This window comes from Lutjanus erythropterus, chromosome 6 (genome assembly GCF_056507025.1).
Source record: "Lutjanus erythropterus isolate fLutEry1 chromosome 6, fLutEry1.hap2, whole genome shotgun sequence".
In the NCBI taxonomy this organism is placed as follows: Eukaryota; Metazoa; Chordata; class Actinopteri; order Lutjaniformes; family Lutjanidae; genus Lutjanus; species Lutjanus erythropterus.
In genome coordinates, this window is record NC_139322.1 from 12,507,271 (window position 1) to 12,531,807 (window position 24,537).

A 24,537-nucleotide genomic window follows, 5' to 3' on the forward strand; every position below is an offset into this window, starting at 1 on the left:
AGGTAAAACCATGAAAATATTCCAAATATAGTGTACACTTACGCTGATATTAATTTTTTTAGGTGGCTAAAATACATTTGTCTGCTGACTCGATCCACAACAGTACATTACTTGGCTTCCTCCACCTGAACTCCAGCTGCTTCTATAAACTAGAGGAACGCCAACTACAATCTACTGTATGTAATGCACTAGCTATCAATTAATACTTCATACAACCCCAATTTAAATAATCCAAACTATCTCTTTTAACGCTGGAAAAAAACTAAAGACAATGAAAAAAAATGCATTAAAATTAACTTTATTAAATGAAACGTACAGCACAGTGTGCAATGACATTAAAGCTCATTTTAAGACATCAAAAAATGTTTCTAACCCTTCAATTAAGGTGAAACACAAACTTGCATATCATATATATGCTAAAATATTTTAAATACTCATGATTATTGTCACAGCCTTGCAGTCCTTGTCTAAAAGGCACTTTTTTTTTTCCAACATTTGATTTATTCCTGACATTAAAATCAAAGTCATGTGAATGGATGTTATCCATGGCCCGTATTACAGAAACTTTCTATCTCCTATTCTCAGTGTTAGAAATCCTATCTAATCTCAGGTTAGGAAATCCTAAATACTTAATCCGAAATTGTTTTTCAACTTTTGTGTCTGTTACCTAGCAACCAGTGTGTCTTTTCTCATCTCACTAAGCGAAACCAACTAGCTATTTAGTAAGTTTGCAACAGCTTAACAGAGTTAATTCAAACTTTTGAGAAGTTAGGATGCTTGTATTATACACGCTTTTCTTTTCTTCAGTTATAGATAGAAACACTGACTCAGGAACTGTTGATCTGTAATGGCTTCTTTCCTGATTAAAGTCCTAATCCAAATAACCATGGTTACCAAACAGTTAAGATAGGATCTGCAAGTTCGGAAGTTTCTGTAATTCGGTCCCATTTGGATAACTAGGCAGTATTTCTACATACAGTATTTGTGTTTTATCAGCTTTTCCTTATGAAGAAACTAAAATGCATTAAAACTCAACAAAACATCCACTGCTGTTGAACACTTGAGCACTTTGTGTTTAAAATAGTTGCATCAGTTTTGTGGATTTCAAATAATATCAGCTTTATGTGATCACAGTAGGCAGATGAATATATTAAAGCTGTTATTTGAGTTGAAGGCAAAACACAGGTTAGAATCACTGAAACGAGGAAGAAGGGGATAACCGTCACAGGAGACAAGCTCAGTAGCTGCTGCACTTTTTTTTTTATAGGGCTAGACAAAACATTTTAATTACTTTTTACAGCTTGTGTCTGCCCATTGCAAGTTAAGTTACAATTTGCTTTAAATTACCCTTCAAAATAGAATTATTACTACATCTTGTCAGACCACCCAAGGCAGGATGGATGCATATTACCTGGGAATGTTTAAATAAGTTTAAGAGAAAATCTGAAAAAATAGCATTCCTTCAAGGGAGGCACAGTCTTATGTTAAAACTGAAGGCATGAGCTTTAAATGAGGTATACAAATTCACAATCAACATGTTCTACATCTAATACAGCATCATATGCCTGCAGGCTACAGTATGTGGAGTGTACTATGAGCTTATGGAGGGGTTTTCTCTACTACAGTCCTTTATCGATCTGAGGCGAAACACAGCCTAGATTTGAAGGCTGTTGTGCAAAAACATTGGTCATATACACTCATGCAAGCCAAAACCGAAGAGAAACCGAAGAGATGACACTCACACACGGTTTAATCAGATCTGGTGTTTAAGAATGTAATATGTGAAGCTGGTTTGGATTTTACTGCTGGCCCTCAGAACTGGTGGTATATCCATGTGGAGAAAAACCTGAGATAAACAGCAAAAGAGATATGTGAGGGAGAGAGCACCAATGTCCTGTGTGACATGTACGCTGAAAAGGCTGAAAAAATACCTCTTCAGCTCTGAACAAAGTCGTCTGTGTCCGCTGCGCTGAAGCCGTTCACAGGGTCCTGCACGAAGCAGGGAGAGAAAGCAGACGGCATTAAAGAAAACACCGAACCAAAAAAGGAATGGGGAGTATGTTGTGACTGGCATGGACTTAACTTGCACTAATATTAAAATCTGAGCTAACCAGCCGGAGTAAAACGCTCCCTTTCTGTCTCCTTCCAGTCTTTGAAGTACAGCAAATTTAATAAAGGTCACTTTGTGGGCAACAACGCAGACAAATATCATTAGGAAAAACTGTGAGATTTGTCTCTTCACATCCAAGCTGCTTGTGAAAGGCATTTTTGTTTGAATGCTTCCTTCTTAGAATGGCTTACATATAGCTCTATATATATTCTCCTCTGTTTTGCTAACTAATCGCAGTAACTATCAACATCTGGCTTCTCCTGTGGGCTGGGCATCGCTGCTAATGATATATATGTCCCCCCTCCCCCAACCTGATTAACGGTATTGGCTCCTTAGGTTTATGATGTCATATACCCAGCCTGACTGAATCTGTTTGGGTTTTTTTTTGAGACTAGCCTTACTCTCTGCAGTTTCAAGACAAGAATTGCTCAAACGTGGTGTTTACTGCTTGTTTCGCCCCCGGTGTGTCTTGTAACACTTGAAAAACACCACATGGACATGTTAACAAGCTTAAAAACGTTATTGTTCGCTGGAGGGGGTCTCCACTCCTTTTATCACTCCTCACAGTTTCTATTGTTGTGTTACATGTTGATGGTGCCACACCTGGTAAACAATTGGCTGTTTATGTGTCAATTTTAGCACACTCTCTTATCAAGGGATTTTGTAGGCTGTTTATGAGTATCATTATGGGCTTTCATGTTTGGCATTTATTGCTTTTGTGTCTGGCATTTATTGCTCAGGACTAACACATCTGATTATACAGTACACTATACAGAGCACCGAAACAAACAAACAGCAGAAAAAGGTTGAGTCAAGGTTAAGATGAGTCCAAAATATAGAAACATACTTCAATTAACAACACAGTTAGTAAAAAAAAAAAGATTATAAAAGGATAAAGCTTCATACTTAATCTCCAACAGATGATAAAATAAACTAAACTTGATTTATTTTACTCTTCTATTTTTATTTTCCAGATTTTTTAGCTCCTTTATTTCCCTTGCACAGATTTAAAGGTCCAGCTTTACAGGTATCCCAGCTGACATTGGGCGAGAGGCGGGGTTCACCCTGGACAAGTCGCCAGTTCATCGCATGGCTGACACATAGACAGACAACCACTCACACTCACATTCACACCTACTTGCAATTTTAGAGTCACCAATTAACCTAGCATGCATGTCTTTGGACTGTGGGAGGAAGCCGGAGAACCCGGAGAGAACCCACGCAGACACGGGGAGAACATGCAAACTCCGCACAGAAAGGCCCCGCCCTGGCAAGCCGGGGGATCGAACGCAGGACCTTCTTTGCTATGAGGCGGTAGTGCTAACCACTGCACCACCGTGCCGCCCTCAATGAGTTTAGTATTTACTAAATAAACAGGAATGAAAGATCTTGGTGATAGAAGTTGCAGAAAGTACAACATTAAGCAATAGGGAATAAATAAATGCCAAGCGCAAGGTAGAAGGTCTGGTGGTGCACGGACTGTGCGTCTTCATGTGCATGTCTGAAACAGCTGTGTCAGTCACAGTTAACTGTGATAATGATAGTTCAGCAGAGGGGATGATTTACCGCACAGGATCTTTAACATGTCTGGACGGTTCAAAGAGTCACAACTTGAACGCAAATCACCACAAATCTGAACCCAAACACAGGCAAGTGTCATTTTCTATCAGGTAGCAACGATTGAAAGAGCGTTTTCAGTTCAGCTATTTGGACACAGTGTTTTCTCATTTGCTCTGGGGAGCAGAGAAATGTGAACTCATGGGACTAAATGTTAAAGTGAACGATAAACAGAAGAGTAAGATGAATTATGCTTTAATTAATTTAGTCATCTGATTAGTGTTAAATGAAAAAGTAAAAAGGTTTCTCCTTCTTTTAACCAACAGGGTTGAGGTTGAAGGAAGGGCTTTAGTTTTCTTTTTACACTCTTAATATTTATTGATGTGTTTACTTTTATTTTGTATGGATACATTCTTTGGTCAATTTTGAAGCTACAATAAGAAACTTTCACATTTTTTTTGTTTTGTTGAGGCCCCTGTGTGCGGTAGTTCTCCCGCTGTAATAACCACAAAATTATCCAAAGAAAACATTCTTCCTGCTTCTTTTAAACTGGCTAACGTACTACTCACAGTAACTTTGTCTGGGAAAATGTAAATATAACCACATTTCATCTGGCATCAAGGAGAATCTGACTCTGTGGCTGGCATTAAGAATAACAATATAAAAATAGCCGATCTTCTGGTTTATGGTCTTGTTAACTATTTCACAACTAGTTAAAAACTCATTGTAGTAGCTTTAACTAAAGTAATCTGGTATTACTCTTTTTCCCTACTCACTTTTTTCACCATGTAAAACATCCTTAAACCATTATATTTTGGAATATTCACAACACTGACCTCACTTTGTAGCAGCTCTGCTCCCTCAGACGCCTCAGAGAACTGCATGCTGGGTAGAGTGGGGGCCTGGGAAATGCGGGTGTTTGGAGGGTTGCCCACGCTGTACAGACGAGGTCGTTTAATCTGGTCTTGGCTGGACAGCGGGGTGAAGCTGTTTCTGCGGTGGAAAGCTGGCGGCACAACATCTGTTCTGACTTTATTCTGGTCAGCGAAGAAGAAGAGTGAAGGTGGGCTGATTAACATGTTTTTCTCGTGTTATTCTAATTAAACAACTTCACTGTATCTCTGAAGTCACTGTGTGTCGGGATAAAACAAGAGACAGAAAAACAACTCCTGAGACAAACAGACGTAAATATAAAGCTCATTGTCATGTTGGTTTGAGCAGACAGGATATTTATCACCCCATTTCTCCAGAGGTTCCTCAGTAAATGTGGTTTTGTGGTAACACCCACTCTGTCTAGGTTTCAACACTCTGCAATCATTGGCACAACAAGGTACTGATATAGACCTGTCTGATTAGGAAATTAAGGGCGTTTTCACACGTACCTCGTTACCTCGTGAAAAGAGGTGGTCTCAGTCCAGATCAAACTGAGCAATGGTTCGGTTTGTTTCTTGGGTGAAAACATTTTTTGGATGGTTTGGCGTTTAAGACCAATTACAGAAAATTAAGACAGGATATAATCAGCACTGGAAGACGGAAAAACAACACACCAAAACAAAATGAGCTGCGGGAGCACATGGGGACAGGTGGTGACCAGATGTTTAATTGACATCTGGTCTGACAACTGTATAAAGAGTCAACTGGAAAAAACACTTCTCACTTTGGTGCTGCTGGTAGCAGTGGCATAATAATAAAAACATAGTGACAATGATGTCAATCTGTTCATTCATGTCTCTCCATAAAAGACCACTGAAGTCGGGCTACCAGCCGAATTTGTGTGCTCAATTTGATCATTCTCTTTATTCACACCAAAGGCATCATTTTATTTCCCTGTTCTTATGTTCTTTTCATTTTAACCTGGTTTCTTTTCAAATGAGCACAGTAAACTAATCATTGGTTACTTTTCTGGCAATGATGATGATGGAATTCATGATTTTACAGGTGCCACAAATAGAGCCCTGAACAATATTTGCACACAATGATAGCTGCTAGGGATTTGATGAGAAATTGTGCTGTTCCTTTCCATCCTCCTGGATGGAACAGATAGAAGGTAACATTGTGCAAACTACAGGCTTTTTTTAGAAACATATTTTCAGGATTCCTGTGGGATTCCTGTGGAATGTGAGTTAATTCCACTGTGCTTCGTCACAGGACTGGGACAGAGAAAAAAGTAAACAGGGGCAGGTGGCATGGGAATCGTAATACCATTAGGTCAGTTTTTATATAAAAATATGCACTGCTAATAAGAATAAAAAATATTTTCTTTACTTTAAACACAATGTTAGTCGTTCAGTTGTCTTTTGTAATTCTTTTTCATTCTCTCGTCTTATCTGGCGGGCAGATTAAAACAATTTGATCAGTGCATGACATGTGAGGACTGCGGATTGACAGGAAGGGCATGGGAGGTCAGGAAGTGGGACGGGAGCAATTTTGAGGTAGCGGGATGAGACAAGAGTGAAAATCCATTCCCATGTCATCATCTGGTGCAAACAGGTGATAAGGAAGTTGGAAATTTTTGAAACTACCCTTATTTGCTTTCCTGCCAAGAGTTAAATGAGAAGATAGATATCACTTCAGTAGCAGCCACTTGTCTTCACTAAAAGATTGTAAACAAGGGGAACCCAGCTAGCTTGGCTCTGTCAGAAGGAAATAAAATCTGCTTTCCAGCACCTATAATACTGAAGGGTTATGTGCCAGAATATATCTTGTAAAGGGCCAAAAAAGTCCCCAACATAACATTAAAGGTGCTAACAGTAGGATTTTATTAAATACCATAAAATACAAATGTGTCCTTAACATATCTGACCAAAAGAATGAGTATGAATATTTCTCTCTGTGTGTTCACAGAGTTTTAGTTGTGACTTCTGCCAGAAGACTGGAAATTTGGCTCTTGAAAGCTGAAACAACAGCGTGTAATTTTGGTTTGAATTTTCAGAAATAGCCCTGGTCAGAGCAGTTTGTCCAGTCATGACTGTAGGGGTCAAAGGGATAGTTTGGATTATTTGATGTGGGTTTGTGTGAAATACTTTTCCATAGTCAGTGTATTATCTGCAGTAAATTCCAGTCAGTGTGCCACCAGTTTGGAGAAGCAGCACGAATACCAGGAAAGAAACAAAGCGATGGATAGTCACCTAAAAAAAGTTAACTTAAAAACAATCAACATCAGTTTCAGTGTATGCTATATTTAGAATATTTTCTCTGTTTTACCTCGCCATCAGACAGCCTTTTCTGACTTTAAACTGCCTTTATGTAAGTCAAATGTTGCTCTCTTCACTGACCAGACTCCATAGGCAAAATCAGTAATTTTACCTCACAGAACATGGGAGTCTGCTGCGTCCTCTCTCTGTTAGATTGTGCTATTGTGTGACTTCAGTGTTTTAAAGGGATACTTCAGATTCAACAAAGTCACACAATAACACCAAAAAATGAACAAATCAAGGCAGCATTAGAGCAGCAGTTCCCATGTTTTGCGAGGTAAAATGACTGATTTCGTGCATGGAGTTTGGTTGACACTTGGCTTACATAATAGTGGTTTTCAGCTGGAAAAGACTGTCTTATGGTGAGGTAAAGCTGTGAAGATATTATAAATATAGTGTACTCTTAAACTGATACTGATTTTTTTTAAGGTGGACCTTTTTTAATCCCGTCCACAGTACATTGCTTTGCTCCCGTGCCGATACTCCTCTCTCTACTCCAAACTGGTGGCAGGTCGACCGTCATCTACTGAAGGTAATACACTAACAATCGACTTCAAATGATCCAGACTATCCCTTTAACATGATCCTTGAAGGTGCTTGGATACAACTACTGACAGAGAAAACTGACAGCATGTTTACGATAGAAAATAGAGAAAAGGTCAGAAACTTACTAATGGTCTGTCCCTGTGAGTGTTGACAGCCTCCACCTTCAAGTCAAATATGTCCACTTTACAACCTGGAGGAGGGAGACAGGAGGAAAATACGTCACGACCCAACAAAGGAAAAAGTGAGGTTCTGTTGGTTTATGAACAGTAAAGTGACTTACCATACGCCACAGGGGTCAGTTTCAGGACAGTGTGCAGGGGACACTTCATGTAGGGGAGATCATCTGTGCCAGTAAGAATAAAACACACGTCAGACTTTCTCTGCTGCGGTTTTACCCCATCATGTTTGTTTTTACTCCTGAATGTGAGTGGATGTTTCCCTCATGTTTGGCATATCACCCAGTATGAGCGGCAGTAAAACTCATATTGTGCTTTATAAAATGTACAGTGCATGGTTGCTGAGTTGAGACATGTCTCACAGTGGGATGCACTGGGATTAAACACCAGTCAGAGCTGCACCCACACTGGTGGGTTCAGCTGCGGTTTAGACTACAGCAGTGCCCACTTCCTCTTCTGCCTGACGAAACCCTCCCAGTGCCTAATTATGGATTTGTTTTTGAGCAGTGTTTTCCACTCTAACCACCCAGTTATGACTCAAGTTTGTTTGTTTTTTCTGCTTCAAGCCCATTCCCACACCTTTATTTTATGGATTTAAATGTAAACACTGTTACACTGAGGTCCAAAATAGTCCAACAAATATTACCGGCCCAATAGTGGCCTTTTGTTTTTTTTAAACAGAACATAATGCAGATCATTTTTATTTGTTAGCTTTACAACCCGTATTTTATGTATGGTTGATCCCTTTTCTTAAGTCAGGTTTAGTATTTACATATCTTTTCCCTATTTGTGTTTTTTATTTACAATTATTTATATCTAATAAAAATATCTGTAAAGTTTACTGTATCGTTGCCCTGATATCATTTTGGACAATAAAGTTTATTGTTAATCTGTAAAATATTCTGCCCCCATTACTTATCTTTGTCACAAGTGTTAACTTCTTTTGGGAAATTATTGCAAAAATGTGTGTTTTTGTTTAAACTCTATGATCTGTATATTATATTCTGCATAAAGACTATCGGATCAGACAGAAAAAGCAAAGTTTTCCTGCTGCAAAATCTGTTGTCCTTCCTGCATTCAGTGATGTTGCAGTGACGAAGAACTACAAACCATTTCAACTTGGATTTGTAGTGTCCACTTCTGGGTAGACAAGGAGCGTGCTAGATGAGTATTTTGTCACCTAACGCTATGTTCTGGCCAACAAAGTAATACCTACAGGCTAGAGTTGTGGAGCAACATGGGCATCAGAGGCTCACCCGCAATGCATCCTAGCACAGGTAGGCAATGCCAGCACGGCTCCACGAGCAGGAGAAGTCAGCTTTCTTGGTCAACATAACAGGCTGAGGAATTTATCGCTTCAGTGGATTATATTTACCATCAACACTGACTGGAAATCCACATTAAAAGAGCTGAATTTACACCTCTGAGATATTATGATATACAGCACTGTTGCTACTTTAGGTTTTATCCTTTTTATAGTGGTGCTATGATACCATTAGTGTACAATCCCCAGACTGCATATTGGCTGATACAGAGTACTGATCCAATACCAGTGCATTTACAAGCTAACCTTGTATGGATATGGTTGCAATCATTGTTGTACTGCCTGGCTCAGGCTAAAAAAATGTAACAGGGGAATTAACAGGTTCCTGTTTCCAGGCTAATAAATCACTTGGTGTCAAATTGGTGGATAGACTTGCCCACTCTCAAATACCAGATGAAGCATTTTAGGCTGTATCAAAGGCATTTCTGATACAGATATCTGTATCAGAACAACCCTACTTGTAGAGAACGTCAGCACTCACAAAGTACATCCAAAAGGCTTCATCAGATCTACAGATAAACAGACATAATTCAGTGCATATTTAGGGGTATTTTACTGCCTTAAAGTTAATGATCTTTCAAACAAGTTTAAGCCGGGGAATTTTAGTTCTACTTTGATTAATCTGTAACCAAGTCTCTTTGTATTCCGCAGTAGTTTTCTGTTTGTGTCTGGCCAAATGTTTTAGGTCATACTGTCCTCATGATCAATCATGTAACTTGGATAATTTAAGTCACTGTGTTTTCAACGTGGAAATTCTTGGCTTTGGTGTCCCCTTGTCGTGGCAAGTTTTTCTGAAATAAATAAGTGTGCAACAGTTACAGCCATGATTCTATCCTGTCACATAATGTTGACCCAGATCATTTTAACCGACCACAGGTAAATCTCGACTGCAGTTAGAGAACTAATTGCTGTGAGGGTCTATTTTGAACAGGTCTTTGCACTGGCCTTGAGCTTAGGCCAAACTAAGACTCCTTAAGAAGCTACTCACCAGAAACTGTGTCTAATCCTGTTACATGAATTAAGGATATTTGGAACACGGTTGCAATGACGCCTGTAAATAATCTTATCATATCCAACTTTGATTTGCACAAAAGCACCAAACTGTTGGTCAGATGTTACTGTACTGGTGCATGAGTTAAAGATATCCATATTGGATGGGTCTTGTGCAGCTAACAGTCTATTAGGTCTGTTCTTATTTTCACTTCTTTTTTTTTTTTTCAAAATACAAACTCTATTTTGGTGAAGTTGTTTTCTCTGCCCTGCTACTTGCACCATTGAAAATCCAGAGTACAACAATGGCAGATGAATCAACCTTTTTCACAACAGTTTTTAAGACATTAAAAAAAGCAAGCAAACACTTTTAATTAATGAAATGAATTAAGGCCCCATTCCATTTAGTGTAGCAGAGCCTTTCCAATGAACCAACATGCACAGTAGCAGCACCCTGACTGACCTGAGAGGAATGGCACCATAATTAGTATCACTGGTAACACCTGTGTTTACTGAACATTTTGTGTCAAAATGGCCGCTGTGAAAAAGGCCAAGCGAAAAAGCACATTTCAAGGTCACAGAAAAGCCTAAATGTTGTGACGTTGCATGCGATACTCTCCACATACCAACAAAAACAGAGTCCTTCGACTTGTTTTGTAATTAAAGGAGTGTTTTGAAAACGTTTCTCACCCACTCAAGCTGCACTTTGCCAACAGTTTTTTTTTTTACATCTGCTAACTGTAGTGCAGCATTTTATTACCAGCTGGGACTGAATGTGGCTGGTATTGTTTTCACCTTTGTGTGTGTGTGTGTGTGTGTGTGTGTGTGTGTGTGTGTGTGTGTGTGTGTGTGTGGGTATCATCATGGCAAACTGTGGTCCTGGAGACGGCTATGGTTGCAGGAATTTCTACAGAAGTGTTTTTGAGTACTTTGCCAGATGTTTATAAATCTGTCTGTCTGTCTGAGGACAGATTTTGTCAACACAACCAAAACTGTAAAACACAGTCACAAAACTTTAAAGGTGTGTAGCTGAGACCAAAATGAAGGCTGAGTTTGAAGGTGGCTGTTATCCGACCCATGAGTACTGACAATTGATTAGAGACGCACTAAAATCCAAATATGTTATTCAGGAAAGCACAAGTGATGGAAGTGATGGAAACAGATATTTCTTCTATCTGAATATTCCTCTCATGATTTGGGAAAAAATAATTTCTAAAATGTAATGCGATAACATTGAATAATACTTCTTACTTTTATCTTAGTACATTTATACACAAATACTCAATTTTAATATCCTTAAATCCTTATAATATAATATTAATATACATGCTATAATAATATTCTAATATAGTAGTAACATTAAAAGGATTTACTTTGTATTTATTTTAAATAGTTTGTCCAGTATCCCCCAATTAAAGGAGTGGTAGTGGTGGAGTTCAGTAAATCAAACTTAATTTAGTTAAGAAAGCGAAAGATGAAAAGTACAGTATGACCATGTGGGAACATATTTCATATTATTGCAATTGCACTACCAATGAATATTACATGAGAAAATAAAACATTTGCTTGATTTAACATGACTTCTGTATAAACCATGCTCACAACTGGTCTCCCATCTGAATACCGACATGAGGGTTCAGTGTTCAGTGGTTCTGGTCGGGCAAGTGGGTCAGAAATCTACTTGCCCTAAGGCAATTTTTACTTGCTCCTGTACAAATTTTATTTATTTATCAGAGGTAAGCAAATAACAACAAAGACTAAAGCCAACTGTCACGTTTGATCTGGGGCTGCGATGCCCATAAAATGTAAGGAAGGTGATGTCTTTAAATGTCTTGTTTTGATGTCTAAAACCAAAAGATATCCAGTCTGATATAAGAAAAAAGGGAAATCTCTTTATTTGAGAGACTGAAAGCAGCATTTTCAGCCATTTTTTCATGAAAGATTACATTAACAACTAAGAGATTATCCAAATAGTTTGACTGTTTTTTATCACTTTCCCAGTCGGGCAAATGAGTATCCAGATTTGTTGACAGGCGTAACAGCTGGTGTGATACAACAGCAATATGCTCTCAAATCACTCAGCTTTTCTGTCTCATTAAGGTTTAAACCTGATTGGTCTTAAGGCGGTATTGAATATCTCTCCAGTGTGTTTTCAACAGCCCCCTCACATTTACTTTAGCTTCAACTTGACACTATTGTTCAGCACTCGGGGGAACAATACGGCCTGGAATTACTTCACTAAACTGTTTTGTTAAAGCACCGTTAAATAAGTATCCCTTGAGTAAAATTATCATGTAAGTTTTAGATAACCGAGTAATAAAACAGCTGTTATAAGTGAGTCAACGGTTCACAGTGTATATGTCTTTATAAAACAAGGCACGGTCTTGGCATGTTTCATATTTCTGTTTGTGTAATTAACCTGCGCTCTTGTCCAGGAAATAGGCGAGCAGGCAGCGCATGACGGCCTGATGACAGATGACCAGGACGTTGCCCTGTCGCTCCAGCTCCATGATGACAGGCTCCAGCCGCTGAACCAGGTCCTGGTAGGACTACAGAGAAAGACAAGGTTCATGAATCAAATGATACAGAGTATGACGTTTATCTGCGAGTACACGTCAGGCTGCCGACTGACTCAATCAGAGGTCACTTCCAGAGGAAAGAGACGGGCGTTTACCTCTCCTCCAGGGTAGCGGTAATGGTACTTGTCCTGGTCCCTCATGGCAAACTCCTCTGGGTAGGTTTCCTCAATCATCTTATACGTCATCTCTTCACACACTCCCTGAAACACAAAGTAAGAAAAACACTCAAAATATGCGACACCCCTTAACTGTGTGTGTTTGTCTCTTCCGTGACGAGTCAGAGGACCTACAGCATCTATCTCATTCAGGATCTTCCACTGCTCGTAGGGAACTCCCAGCTCCTCGGCCGTCTGAATGGTGCGTCTCAGCTGGCTGGTCCAAACTTTCAGGTCTGTCAGACGGTGCTCCTCCACAAAACCCTTCAGTGCTCCTGCAAACTGACAAAGAGAACATAAAACACAGAGATCTGTGACCTTGACACAGAGCGGATAGTTAATCTGTGAAGGAACTGAAGTAGTTCTTCTCATAACGGCCAGACTCCATTGACATTTTGCTCAGTTTAACTGTTAATAAACATCTACTCCTTCTAAAAGGTTGTCAATGATTTCCCACCGCTCATAAACAGACACTTAGTCATTCTGCAAACATTTCTCATTTCATTCATTTCTCAATTATTAACTCTAATTAATGTGACACAGGCAAACAGTTTTTTCCAGACAGGAACAGAAAATTTCAAAGAGCTTTAGCATTGTTGTCAGAGAAGCAAGTATTTCAACTTAACATGTTTCCTTAATCTCTGATGACATATCATTGTCATTTTATGATTTATCTCAGCAAATATATTAGAGATTTCTCTTTAAATATGAATCAGAAGCAAGCAGCTTAGCTCAGCATTTAAACTTGAAACAGAGGGAGACAGCTGGCCTGCCTCTTCTTCCTTCTTTTTCACTGATTAAACAAAAATTTTAATGTGTTCAACATTAATGTGTTCATTTTGAAATATTCCTTCCTGCCTTTTTGCTGCATTCTTTATTAAGTTTAGAAATATAAGAGTGAGGTGATTTGTTGATGTACCTGTCTACCTCTCTCTGACAGTTCAGAGTCTCCTCCGATGCGTCCCTCCTCGTTGTGATGGCTCTCTCCGTGACGACAGAGGTAGATGGAGTGGGAGTGGACGTGGATGTTCATGAGGTAGTACACGATTTTACTCTGGATGTAGTCCTGCACCCTGTTGACCAAGAAACGACGTCCCACATTGATGACCTGGATGAAGGACAGATTCCTGTGGGTCAGGGCGAAAAAAAGAGCAAAAGAGAAAGAGATTCAATCACACAAACATTGCAGATATGTGACTCAAGGGAAGGGACAGGATATCTTGTACTTTCTCTGTAGTCTAAATATCCTGATATTTCATCAAACACACACGTCAGTAAACTAGAAAACTGTTTCTCTCAGTTTCATTTTGATTATATTTTTTTTTTGTTTTTTCACTCTGGATCAGTAGTTTTCCTGGAATCACAAGATAAATTTCTGACTAAAATACCTCTTGAATTACTACATATCAGCTTCACAAATCAAAACCCATTCAAGATAATAAACATCCGCATTTCAAAATTAGCTCCTGTCTCCACCTGCTGGTCAGTTGCTGCAAGTACAAGTTCTTACCAACACAACATCAAAATACTCCACAGGGACGACACAGTCTTAAATGACGGATCCTTTGATTAGGTTACAGTTGAGAAGTGCTAATTTAAAAAAGAAATGTAGTATCTTTAACAACACGTCCTCTTACTTGTCATGCGCGTCCGGATCTAAAGGTTGGTACGTCACTTTGTAACACTCTATTCTCTTCAGAAAGTCCTCCATGATACTTTCTCTGTCTCTCTCAGGGTAATCTGGGCTGGACACCTTCACATCCTTTGTAAAGAAACATTTGTAGACATGATTCACTGTGACATCTAACAGCTCAAAGACAAGAGTCTGTTCATAATTAAGATTGAAGGCATAAATGCATCATTTACCAGGATGTTTGTAGCAATGACATCTGGATCGTCGCATATTGATTCTACAAAAAACACCTAAAAAATACAAAGGTATTAGTTGTTAGAAATTCAGAATTTGTGTGAAAATATATTATCAGAGCTAAAATACTGAATCATCAATGTAACTCTCACCTTGTATGCATTATCTTTTGCAAAGTTAAGGATGAGTTCCCTCCTCTCTCTGGTGGTGTTGGTGGCATCAAAAACCTGACAGACAACACAGGATATTCAGAATAAATCAAATTGCAAGTGCAATGAGATACTCATCGATAATCAGTGTACTACCTACAATATATGTTGGATGACACTGTCTCAGTTTGGAGAGGCAGAGAGAAGAACCAGCACAGAAGCTAAGCAAGGTACTGCTGTAGACAGGGTCAGCAGCAAAACATATTTTAGCTGCTCTATCTTGCAGTCAGACAGCCTTTTCTGAAGGGAAATCAGCGTTATAGTATGAGCCAAATATCACTCTCCTGAAAGCATCCTTTGACAAAAACAGTAATTTTACGTCACAGAACACTGAAGTTGCTGCTCTGCTGCTGTTTCAATCTGTTAGTCTGTTTGTGTTATTGTGTGACTTGTGTGAAACTAACCAAAAGAGACAGCTACTCCCCTGTTCTGCAAGGTAAAAAAACACTAGGCTTTCCTGTCAGAAAGGCTGTCCATTTTCTAAATATAGGCATATACTTAATATATTATGATATTGATTTTTTTTTAGGTGGCTAAAATACCTTTTGCTACTGACCCTGTCCATAGCAGTACATAGCTTAGCTTCTGCTGCTTCCCCAAACTGTGGGCATCTACTGCGGGTAATACACTGACTATGGATGTAGTACCTCATACAACCCCAGTTAAATGATCTGAAATATATTTAACAGCAAATACAGATAAAGTTTTGTGCATCCTTACAGCAATCTGGCCTCCCTCCTCATTCAGATAGGCCTTGACATCCTGCAGAGCCACCAAGGCACATCGTCTGCGGAAACACAATGAGAAAATCAATCAGGAAATCAAAGCAGTTAGTTATTAAATGCATCTTCAATACATAATGTGCTCCTGGAATAATTGTAGCCCCATTTGTTAAACAAAAAACCACACAGTCAAAAGAGGCATTTGCATGGCTAGCCTACATGAAAAGTAAACAGGTGTTTTTATTGGGCTGATCAATCACAACAGAAAGCTCCTGGTAACACATGCAGAGGGACAGATGTGGGAAAGGAGTCTATCTATGGTGTACACCAAATGATACTTCCTTACTCACTTTCTGATTTCCATTGCCTCTTTATTGTCATGTCTGAAGAAGTCATAAGACTTGTATGACTTCACTGCTTCTCTCCTATAAACTCCAAGGTTAAACACTGCAAGAGGAGAGAGAACACAGAGAGACATGCAAAGACCATGAACAGGATTACAGCATGTGCTGTGTGGAGGGGGTGACCTCGGCAAAACCAGTTCCCCTGGTTCTTAGTTCCATTTATATGATAACATAAGCCTAAACAGACTACAAACAGAGACATTCAGTCAAGGATGTTGACATAAATATAACCATATTAACACAACACAGCCTTAAGCACAAGATTTTCAATTAAGTCTGATCTCTTTTACAGTCCAGCCGATTCACGTCAAAGAATACTTTCACTTTAAAATCACTCTGATATTTCGCAGTCGTACCTGACTCATACTGGTTTCGTTTCCTGTGCACAGATCAAAGGTTACAGCATGCAAAACTCAAACATCTAACGCCTCTGCACTGTACCGACCCTTTGTTGGCACTCCAATCCAGTTGAGGTAGCGTGTCAGCTTCTTCGACATGTAGGTTTTCCCTCTGGCGGGCAACCCAATCATCACGATCACAGTTGGAGAATTGGTCATGTAGGAGGCCCAAGCTGCAGATTGCACACACAACAATCAGGCATACACACAAACACACAAACACGATTTTAGTTGTTAAGCTTACAAGGACAATTTCTGACCTACATCCTCTTCTCAAACTGTTAAGTAATGAACATTTATCTTCATGTTTACTTGTATCATTCTTTACCAAAATATGGGCACAGGTGACTCCAAACAAATAGGGGGCAGCATCAAAGTAACCAGAAACTGCTGCTCACTCTACTCTCTGCTCTAAATTTTTTCCCCCCTCAGAATGTTGAAAGTATAACCCACCCTGCTCTGCCTCTGATTGACTTGAATGTGAAATGTTGTTCATCCAATCATAATAAACAAACACTGTTCACAAGGGAAATGTCTAATATTGGCACACTTCACTTACAGTCAAGATACATTCATAGCAAAACTGCCAGGTGTATTTAGTGTTTATTATGTGAGACCCAGAGCGGTCGCTGATGATTTTGGAGGTCAGGACTGAGTAGCTAGCAAGCTATTAGCTATTGGTGAAACACCAAAGTAAGCCTAGCTAAGACAATGTTGGGCAAACTATGTGAGGCTCAAACTTCCTGGGGAAAAAAGTCACCTGCTGTAACTGTCTTTAGCTCATCTACTAACTGCTGTTAGCCCTAGTTAGCCTTGTGGTTAATGGCCCATATTTGGTTCGAGTCTAGCCGGACCTGATGCTCAGAGCACTGAAAGAGTGTCTGCAAACCCCGCAGACGACAGATTCAGGCTCACCAGTATGTCAGTGAACACGGCCACACAGGGGTCGAACACAGACTAATGGCGGTCAGCTGGAGGTCTGCTTTACTACAGAGGATACTGCACCAAGGTGATTTACAGCAAATCCAACAAGGACGCTGACTCCGGGTGTGATGAAGATGGCAGGCAGGGAGAGGAGGGACATCAAGCAAAGAGGAGCAAGAGGGAGATCAGGCATCACAGAGGCAGCAACAGCCAGAATATTTTCACATCTGACATGGTAAATGAAGGATTTATTTCAGCCAAACCAGGTTGCTTTTGGTGAGTTTGATTTTGCTTGTGTCAACTTTGAAGTGTGTTTCATGAACAAGCTTGTTTTAGGTCGGTAAAAGAGAGAAACTTGAATTATCAAGGTGTATGGTTCATCACAGACGATAAATGTAAAAATACTTCCTTTCTGGACATTTTGACAGTTTATTTTGTTTATTCATTAGAATAAAAAAAAGCTAAAAGAGGTTGTAAAGTTAGCAAATTCACTGCTTCAAATGACAAGGCATTTTTTGATAATCAACAGAACTGAAGCAATTCAGTTGGTGCCATAAATATAACAAAGTTCGATACCCAGTCCTGGGTACATGATGTCCTGTTTCTTCTTCACAGTCTGTTGATAATGTATTTTTTTTTAAAACATTTTTAAAGTAAAATACTGGCCCTATAGTTCACGTTGCAGCTTTAAACTTGCTCCTAAAATACTATAAACGGGCAGATATGCAGTATGTTGTACATACACAAAGCAGGGAGAGGGAGGGTTATTGGAAATAATCCAATGTCACCCCTGCAGTGTCCCTGTAGCAGCTGGTTAACTTTTTAGTTTAACATTTCCGTCACGCCAGCGTCATCTCTCGACTACTGGTTAATGTTTCTCCAAGTCCTGCTGCTTAGCAACCCAGTTTATTAATCCTCCATAACCATGTTTGGGATATGAAGTGGAAAATATTCCAACAGCATTTTTCAGTGTCCATGAAAGACCATCTTCGGCTCAGGGAAAACAAATCTGTCGAAACAAAGACCTGGCAGGACCAGACTTGACTCAAGATTCTTAGAACAGATGTCTAGATGTCAGAGTTTAAGACGACAGCAGGCAGGACCAGTTCTGTGTCCAAAATGACGGCATCATTTTCGATCCAGCCTACATTCCTGAGATTCCCCCAAGTCTGACTGTGAAGTTAAAAGGTTAGCCGAGTTCAGTGTCAGTTTTACTGGCTGAATGTTGACCTTGCTCATTAGAGCGTTACTATGCTTCAAAGGAAGGTACTGCACAGTACTACCTGTTTTTACAAATGTACCCACACACTGTACACAAGCTGTACTAATAATGACAGAAGGTGTGTCCAAGTTGACATTTAACAATCAGTGCCTGCAAACCTTATCAGCTTTCTTTACACATGACCAACAGAGTAGAAAATGTGATTAAAAGAACCATGTACACAGTGCTACTACATTATATTAGAGCGGATGCCTTATTTTTTGTTTTTTGGAAGAATTATAAAGGTGCAGTTCCAAGCTTTTCCAGGACCTTACAATTGCAGCAAATATTTTAAATGATTATTTCACTTCTTCATCACATTATTATTGTGTCACCTGACTGTAAGCAGACTCCTATATAACATGGCAGCACCAATATGTGACTTATTTTACTTCTTTATCTAAAAGGCAAACTATTCAGCTAGGTAGCGATTTATTATGAAACTAACGTAATTACAGTTTCAAGCACTTCATCTAAAACTGAAGCACCTTTCAACCTCGAAAACACTAGACCAAAATTCAAGGGTCTTCAAGGATTTCCAGCACCTGTACAAAGCATGATTTTAGAGCCAAAATGTAATTTTCCCATGCAACCTGACACAGGTATCTGCATGATGACGTTGCCAAATATAAAGCTCCTAGGGTGAGCCAGGGGAGGAAAGGGCATCAGCGCTCTAACCTACGTCACTGCCTTTTCGCAAACGGCTGAGTGGGAGTTTCCATTCAGAAAACTCAGAAAATAACGCAGATGGAGTCGCCCTTTAATGTCGCAAGGGTTCAATAATTAATACAGAACAGGTTAGTGTGTCAGATAATGAGTCAACATGTCACCTTCAGGACACGCAGGGGAAAAACAAACCACTCACAGCACTTCTTCTCATTCGTCCGGAGGTCCGTCCTCTTTGACTCTGCTGAGCCGTCTGCAGCAGCTGCAGGTCTCTGCTGTTTGGCAGCCATGACAGGTCTGTTCTGCGTCCTGCTGTCTTCCTGTCTCGGCCGGTCTGGGGACGGTGAGCTTTGGTCACTGGGGACACGAGGTCAGCATCTCTCTGTTGAGGACAGGACATCGCTGTATCACATCATCATCATAACTATCATGTCACCTGATGATGCAGCAGGTATGGATCAGAAAAGTTTGAACACAAAACATTCACATGACAAATTATTCTCAGATCCAATGTAAAGTGATAATTCAGTAATTCATTTAAGGATTCTAAAGACTGACTGAAATCTTGGAGGTCACGGCAGACAGAAGTACTACAATAGCCTATTTTAGAATCTCACAATGAACACACCAATGCTTAAATCATATGTCAGTTATTCTTGTGCTGCAAGAAAAAGTCAAAATTCTCTCATTTCAGGTTTTAAAATATGAATCTTTTCTAGCTTCTTTAGTTCTCTATGAAAGTACGCTGAATATCTTTGGGTTTTGGACAAAACAACACATCTGTGGATGTCACCTTGGCATTTGGGAAACACTAATTAACATTTTCCCACATTTTTCTTACATTTTATAGACCAAACAACTTATCAAGAAAATTATCAACAATGAACACTGTCATCAAAGTTCTTTATAGACTTTATAGACGTTTTCCTATTATCCAGGGGTCAAAAACAAGAAAACAAAACAACTAACAATCCCCAAAATCTGTCAGAGTGGTCTGCCACTGTTGTTCTTGTATTATTCTTTCAGTTGTTGCGCCTAAACTCATTGATCTCCAAATGCAGCCTCCTCCTGCCTTCACCCTATTAAAGGTGCAATGAGTGATGCTTGGCTAGGAGACAAACCACAAAAACCAAGCTAGTTAAATATAATTGCCTGAAAGCTGTAAAGTGAAAGTACAGTATAAAGTTCTGTATTTGTACCAGGAGGACATTTGTGTCGTAATAAGAGCAGAAGTTGTATCATTGTGTCATAATGTCACAGACTGCATCAGAGCTGTCTGCTACACCGACTCTCAACGGTCACTGCTGGCCTGCAAAGTTCATCACTTCTGCTTATAGGGAAAATAAGAGTCCTTTAAAAAGACAAAAACGTCGAAGAAATGTCCAGATTAAAAAATAATACAGTAAACTTACCACAAACCAGCAGGTGCCTGGAGAAATTCGTCTTTTTTTTCTTTGTTACGATGCTGCCATCAGTTGGCTCACACAACTCCCACCGACTCCTTCTTCTTCTCGGATGTTTTAGCTCCGCCTCCTCCCCGGTAGTTCACAACTGTGTGGAGCTTCCGGCTGGGCTTTTCAAAATAAAACCTGTAAACACAGCACCCTCCATGAATAATTTTTACTTGATTATGGTGAAATTCCAAAACCATAAGTGAAAATTTACAAATAGGAAGTATGGCTGCACAAATGGCAAAAAACAAACAAACAAACAACAAGTATTGCGATTATGTTAGACTGAAATTGTGATTGCAAAATGCAATATGATTAGGAATGATCATTTTTGTATGACATTTTTACTGACACATAAAACGTAAAACTGTGATGATGTCACATTTGTAGGGGACCAAACAAACATGTTTTCTTTAATCTGGAGTGACCAGGGCATCTCAGCAGCGATGCAGCACCTCATTATTGTGCTGTTTTCTCAGCCTTTTTTCCTTTTTCAAAAAATTGCAATTTTGTTCTGGTTCTGCAATTTGGATATTGCCCTTTTTGCCATTTTTCAGTTTTGATAATATTGCGATTAATTGTGCAGGCCTAATAGGAAGCCATACTTATATTCAATAGGAGGCCATTCAATAGGTTCATTGAATTTGACATTCTGAAACAAAACTATAGCAGGTTATACTTTGTTTGAACCTTTTTTTAAAAAATAAAGATCTAGCGATTCCACAGAATAAGAGCACATTACATGTAAAATTCTTGCTTGCAAAATTTTTTTAAAATTCATGCACAGCTCCTCCAGTCTAAATGTCAAAGCGTCTATTAATGTGTGTAAGCCTATGGGAACACTTCACAACTATAACTGAATATTTAAAATATTTAATATTGAAAAGCTACAGCTGAACTCTAATTGCTGATGGGAAAATCTGTGAATCAAATAGTCCCAAATAGTGGACTCTTCTGTCGCTCCCAAATCAATTGATGAAGTTTTTCAACATAAGGCCACGTGCTAGCCAACAACTAGTTTTAAATCTATCATGTTTTCTGATGCTATAAAGGTTTATTTCTATCACTAATGTGACTTTTGAATGTTTGAAAGATACCTCCACTCCCACCCTGCTTGCACTATATTTAAAAACCGATTATATACTTTTATTTTGAAGGCAGTCGTGTTTTGGTTATTTTCAGCTGCCTTGACAGATCTGCTGACGATTCTTGCTCTTCCATCATGAGGCCTGCAGGAGGCGCTGTGGTCAGCAGCTGTGACGCAGGGGGACTCTCGTGACAGCATCCTGCCGCATGTTCATTAAAGGAAAATGCCACTAAATTTAAAGAGTTCATGTTTATGTTCATCATATGGTGCTAGAATCAGCGTTTTTTTTAGATACTATTAGAGGAAGAGGGCGAGTTATTATCATTTTACAGAACATTTACAGGACAGGAGGTTCTCCTTATAATTCAGTACCTGAAATGTAAATATAACCTTCCTCATTTTGCTCAATGCATTGTGAATCATGCACACAATGACAAGGAAAACACTGCAGTAAACTGGTGTTATAGCTTATGTCTCATAAACAACAGCTGTAATGCAGAACATTATGTGAATTGCGATTAAAATTAAAGATAAAGATCCATATGTCCACAGCTGCATTCAGGAACTTACCATTACCATTAGCCCTACAGATAGGCAGGTTTAATGCCACTTCAGAGGGGAACAGGCATTACTTGCTATGTGAGTGAGGTGAAATTAAAAATAAGGTTATTTTTTGTTTTTCTGTCCTGTCTATGAGGACATAAGGGATGCAATTTTACTATTTATTTGATACTATTTATATGATTTATTTGGATTGGATGACTATAAAATCTTGAATTGTGCTTCAGGAATGGACCTTTTTTTTTTTTTTTTTTTTTCGTTAGCAGACTTTCTTTTTTTTTTTTTTTTGCCAAGTTTAGGAAAGAAGACAGAAGCTGTAAAATGACCTGTAATTTTGTAATGAAAGGAAATGTGATGAAATGTTGGAACACTGCACCTGTAATTTTGATGTCATGTAAAGCCATGAGCATTGGGCACGCAAATAATGACACGGCACGAAATGACACAAAAATAAAAAATAAATCAAATAATTTAGAATAGAAATGTCAAAAATGGTGGAAAAAATGACTGCATGTAGATGGAAACCATTGTGCGGAGTGGGTGCTTTCATTTTTGGATTTAGCGTCTCAAATGCTCAGCAGCAAGAATAAATGGTGCTAAAACCTCCACCATTCTGGGATGCTGCCAAGTAGAGGAGGATGTTAACAGATCTTAGTGTATGCTTTTAGGTCAGGCATGATCGGACAAGTGGAGGGAATGAATTTTGAAAGGAAGTTTGCATAGGTGGGGGTGAGGTAAGGGCGTTGGTTTGACAGCAGTTCTTATGTGCTTATTCATTTGTTTTAGCTTGGTCTCACTATGTTTTAATTCAATTTTAGTTAAAATTTCAATTCTGTTTTATTTCTACCGATCAGCGACAACATTAAAACCACCTGCAACCATCATCTAATGTTGTCGAGGTTTTATCTTGTCCTGTCCTTGTCTACACCAGGCCACCTTCTTCCATTGCAGGGATGTATTTATGTATCCCGCCCCCTGACAGGTGCCACTGTAACAAGATGATCAGCGTTATTCACTTCACCTGTCAGTGGTTTTAATGTTGTGGCTGATTAGTGTGTGTAGTGCCAAGTTATGACAGAAGTTGTCTCAGGGCACTTTTCCCACCATGAGCAAGCACTTGGCAGCAGTGGCAAAGAAACCCCCTCTTTGAACAGGCAGACACCTCAAGGAGAGCAAAGCAGGACTCTGGGCAGGTGGTCATCTGACTTGACAGGTTGGGCTGAGAGAGAAAGAGAAGAGGGGGAGATATGTCGACACTGTATGGCCAAAAGTATGTGGACACCCACGCACAAACCCGCATCTGATTAGTGAACATTTCATTCCAAAACCATGGGCATGAATATGTTGCTCTGACAGCCTCCACTCTGCTGAGAAGGCTTTCTACAAGATTTTGGAACCCGACTGCAGGAATTTGCTCATATTCAGCCACAAGGGCATTAGTGAGTTTGGACACTGATGCTATAATAAGGCCTGGCTCGAAGTCGGCGTTCCAATTAATCCGAATGGTGTTGGACGGGGTTCACTTCAGAACTCTGTGCACAGGCCAGTCAAGTTGTTTCACACCAAAGTGAGAGAAACATTTCTTTATGGAACTTGTCAGTACACTGCAGCACTGATATGTTAAAACAGAAAAGAGCCTTTCCCAGACTGTTCACATATTATTGTATAAAATAGTTCCCTTAATTGGAACCAAGATATCTCTGATAAAAATCTGTAAAAAGTTCAGTCTGTAAAAGAATACAAAAAATAAATGTGGAAATATAAAGGGGTCTAAATATAAGAATAAATAAGTAAATAAAACTGTAGAAATATAAAGATATATATAAATAAAATATTAAATAAATGTGTAAGAAATAAAAGATCAAATAAAAAGCATTTTCATTTCTTTGTTCATTCATTTCTGTACACATTTATTTATATAATATTAAAATTGATTATGTTATATTATTTATTTTTCCTTATTTTGGATATTTTGGTGCTTGAAGGACTAGCTAATAGAGAAAAAATTAAGAATATAAAAGAATGGATGAACAGCTTAATTGAGAAAAAATAAATAAATTTGAAAAAAGAGCAATTTATATACAATAGATAAATAAATATTTAAAACATACAAAGAAATAAACTAATAAAAGTGAAAATGCTTAGAAAAAATGTTTTATATGTTATTTGTCTTTATATTTCCACATTGATTTAATTGATTTATTTATTCTTTTACTTATTTCTCTTTATATTTTCACATTTGTTTTCTTTTTTTATGGTGCTCCTATGACTCCATATGTGTGTCTGTGTTTTATACACTGCTGTTTTTATTGGTAAGAGTATTATTTTTTATGACCACGTACTAAGGTGGACCAAA

At 38.9% G+C, this 24,537-nt stretch overlaps 1 protein-coding gene across 1 annotated transcript; it reads right to left on the minus strand.

Annotated features, from left to right (window-relative positions):
- Positions 1-1,150: 1,150 nt before the first annotated feature.
- Positions 1,151-20,622, minus strand: LOC146324959 (6-phosphofructo-2-kinase/fructose-2,6-bisphosphatase 2-like). The gene is made up of 17 exons (XM_084720680.1): positions 20,495-20,622; positions 19,282-19,464; positions 16,279-16,404; positions 15,780-15,876; positions 15,428-15,494; positions 14,651-14,725; positions 14,498-14,554; positions 14,269-14,393; positions 13,551-13,758; positions 12,767-12,913; positions 12,572-12,676; positions 12,317-12,446; positions 7,688-7,750; positions 7,533-7,597; positions 4,504-4,704; positions 1,932-1,989; positions 1,151-1,846 (listed from the first exon to the last, which is right to left on the minus strand). The coding sequence occupies exons 2-16, from the start codon at positions 19,370-19,372 to the stop codon at positions 1,936-1,938; spliced, it is 1,611 nt and encodes a 536-aa protein (XP_084576806.1). The 5' UTR covers positions 19,373-19,464; positions 20,495-20,622; the 3' UTR covers positions 1,151-1,846; positions 1,932-1,935.
- Positions 20,623-24,537: the final 3,915 nt, after the last annotated feature.

Coding starts and splice junctions, on each gene's coding strand:
- LOC146324959 (XM_084720680.1), bottom strand. CDS start 19,372: ATGGCTGCCAAACAGCAGAGACCTGCAGCTGCTGCAGACGGCTCAGCA. Junction 14,394..14,497: donor TCATTGCTACAAACATCCTG/GTAAATGATGCA, acceptor TTCTTTACAAAG/GATGTGAAGGTGTCCAGCCC. Junction 12,914..13,550: donor TGTCAGAGAGAGGTAGACAG/GTACATCAACAA, acceptor TCTCTTTGTCAG/TTTGCAGGAGCACTGAAGGG.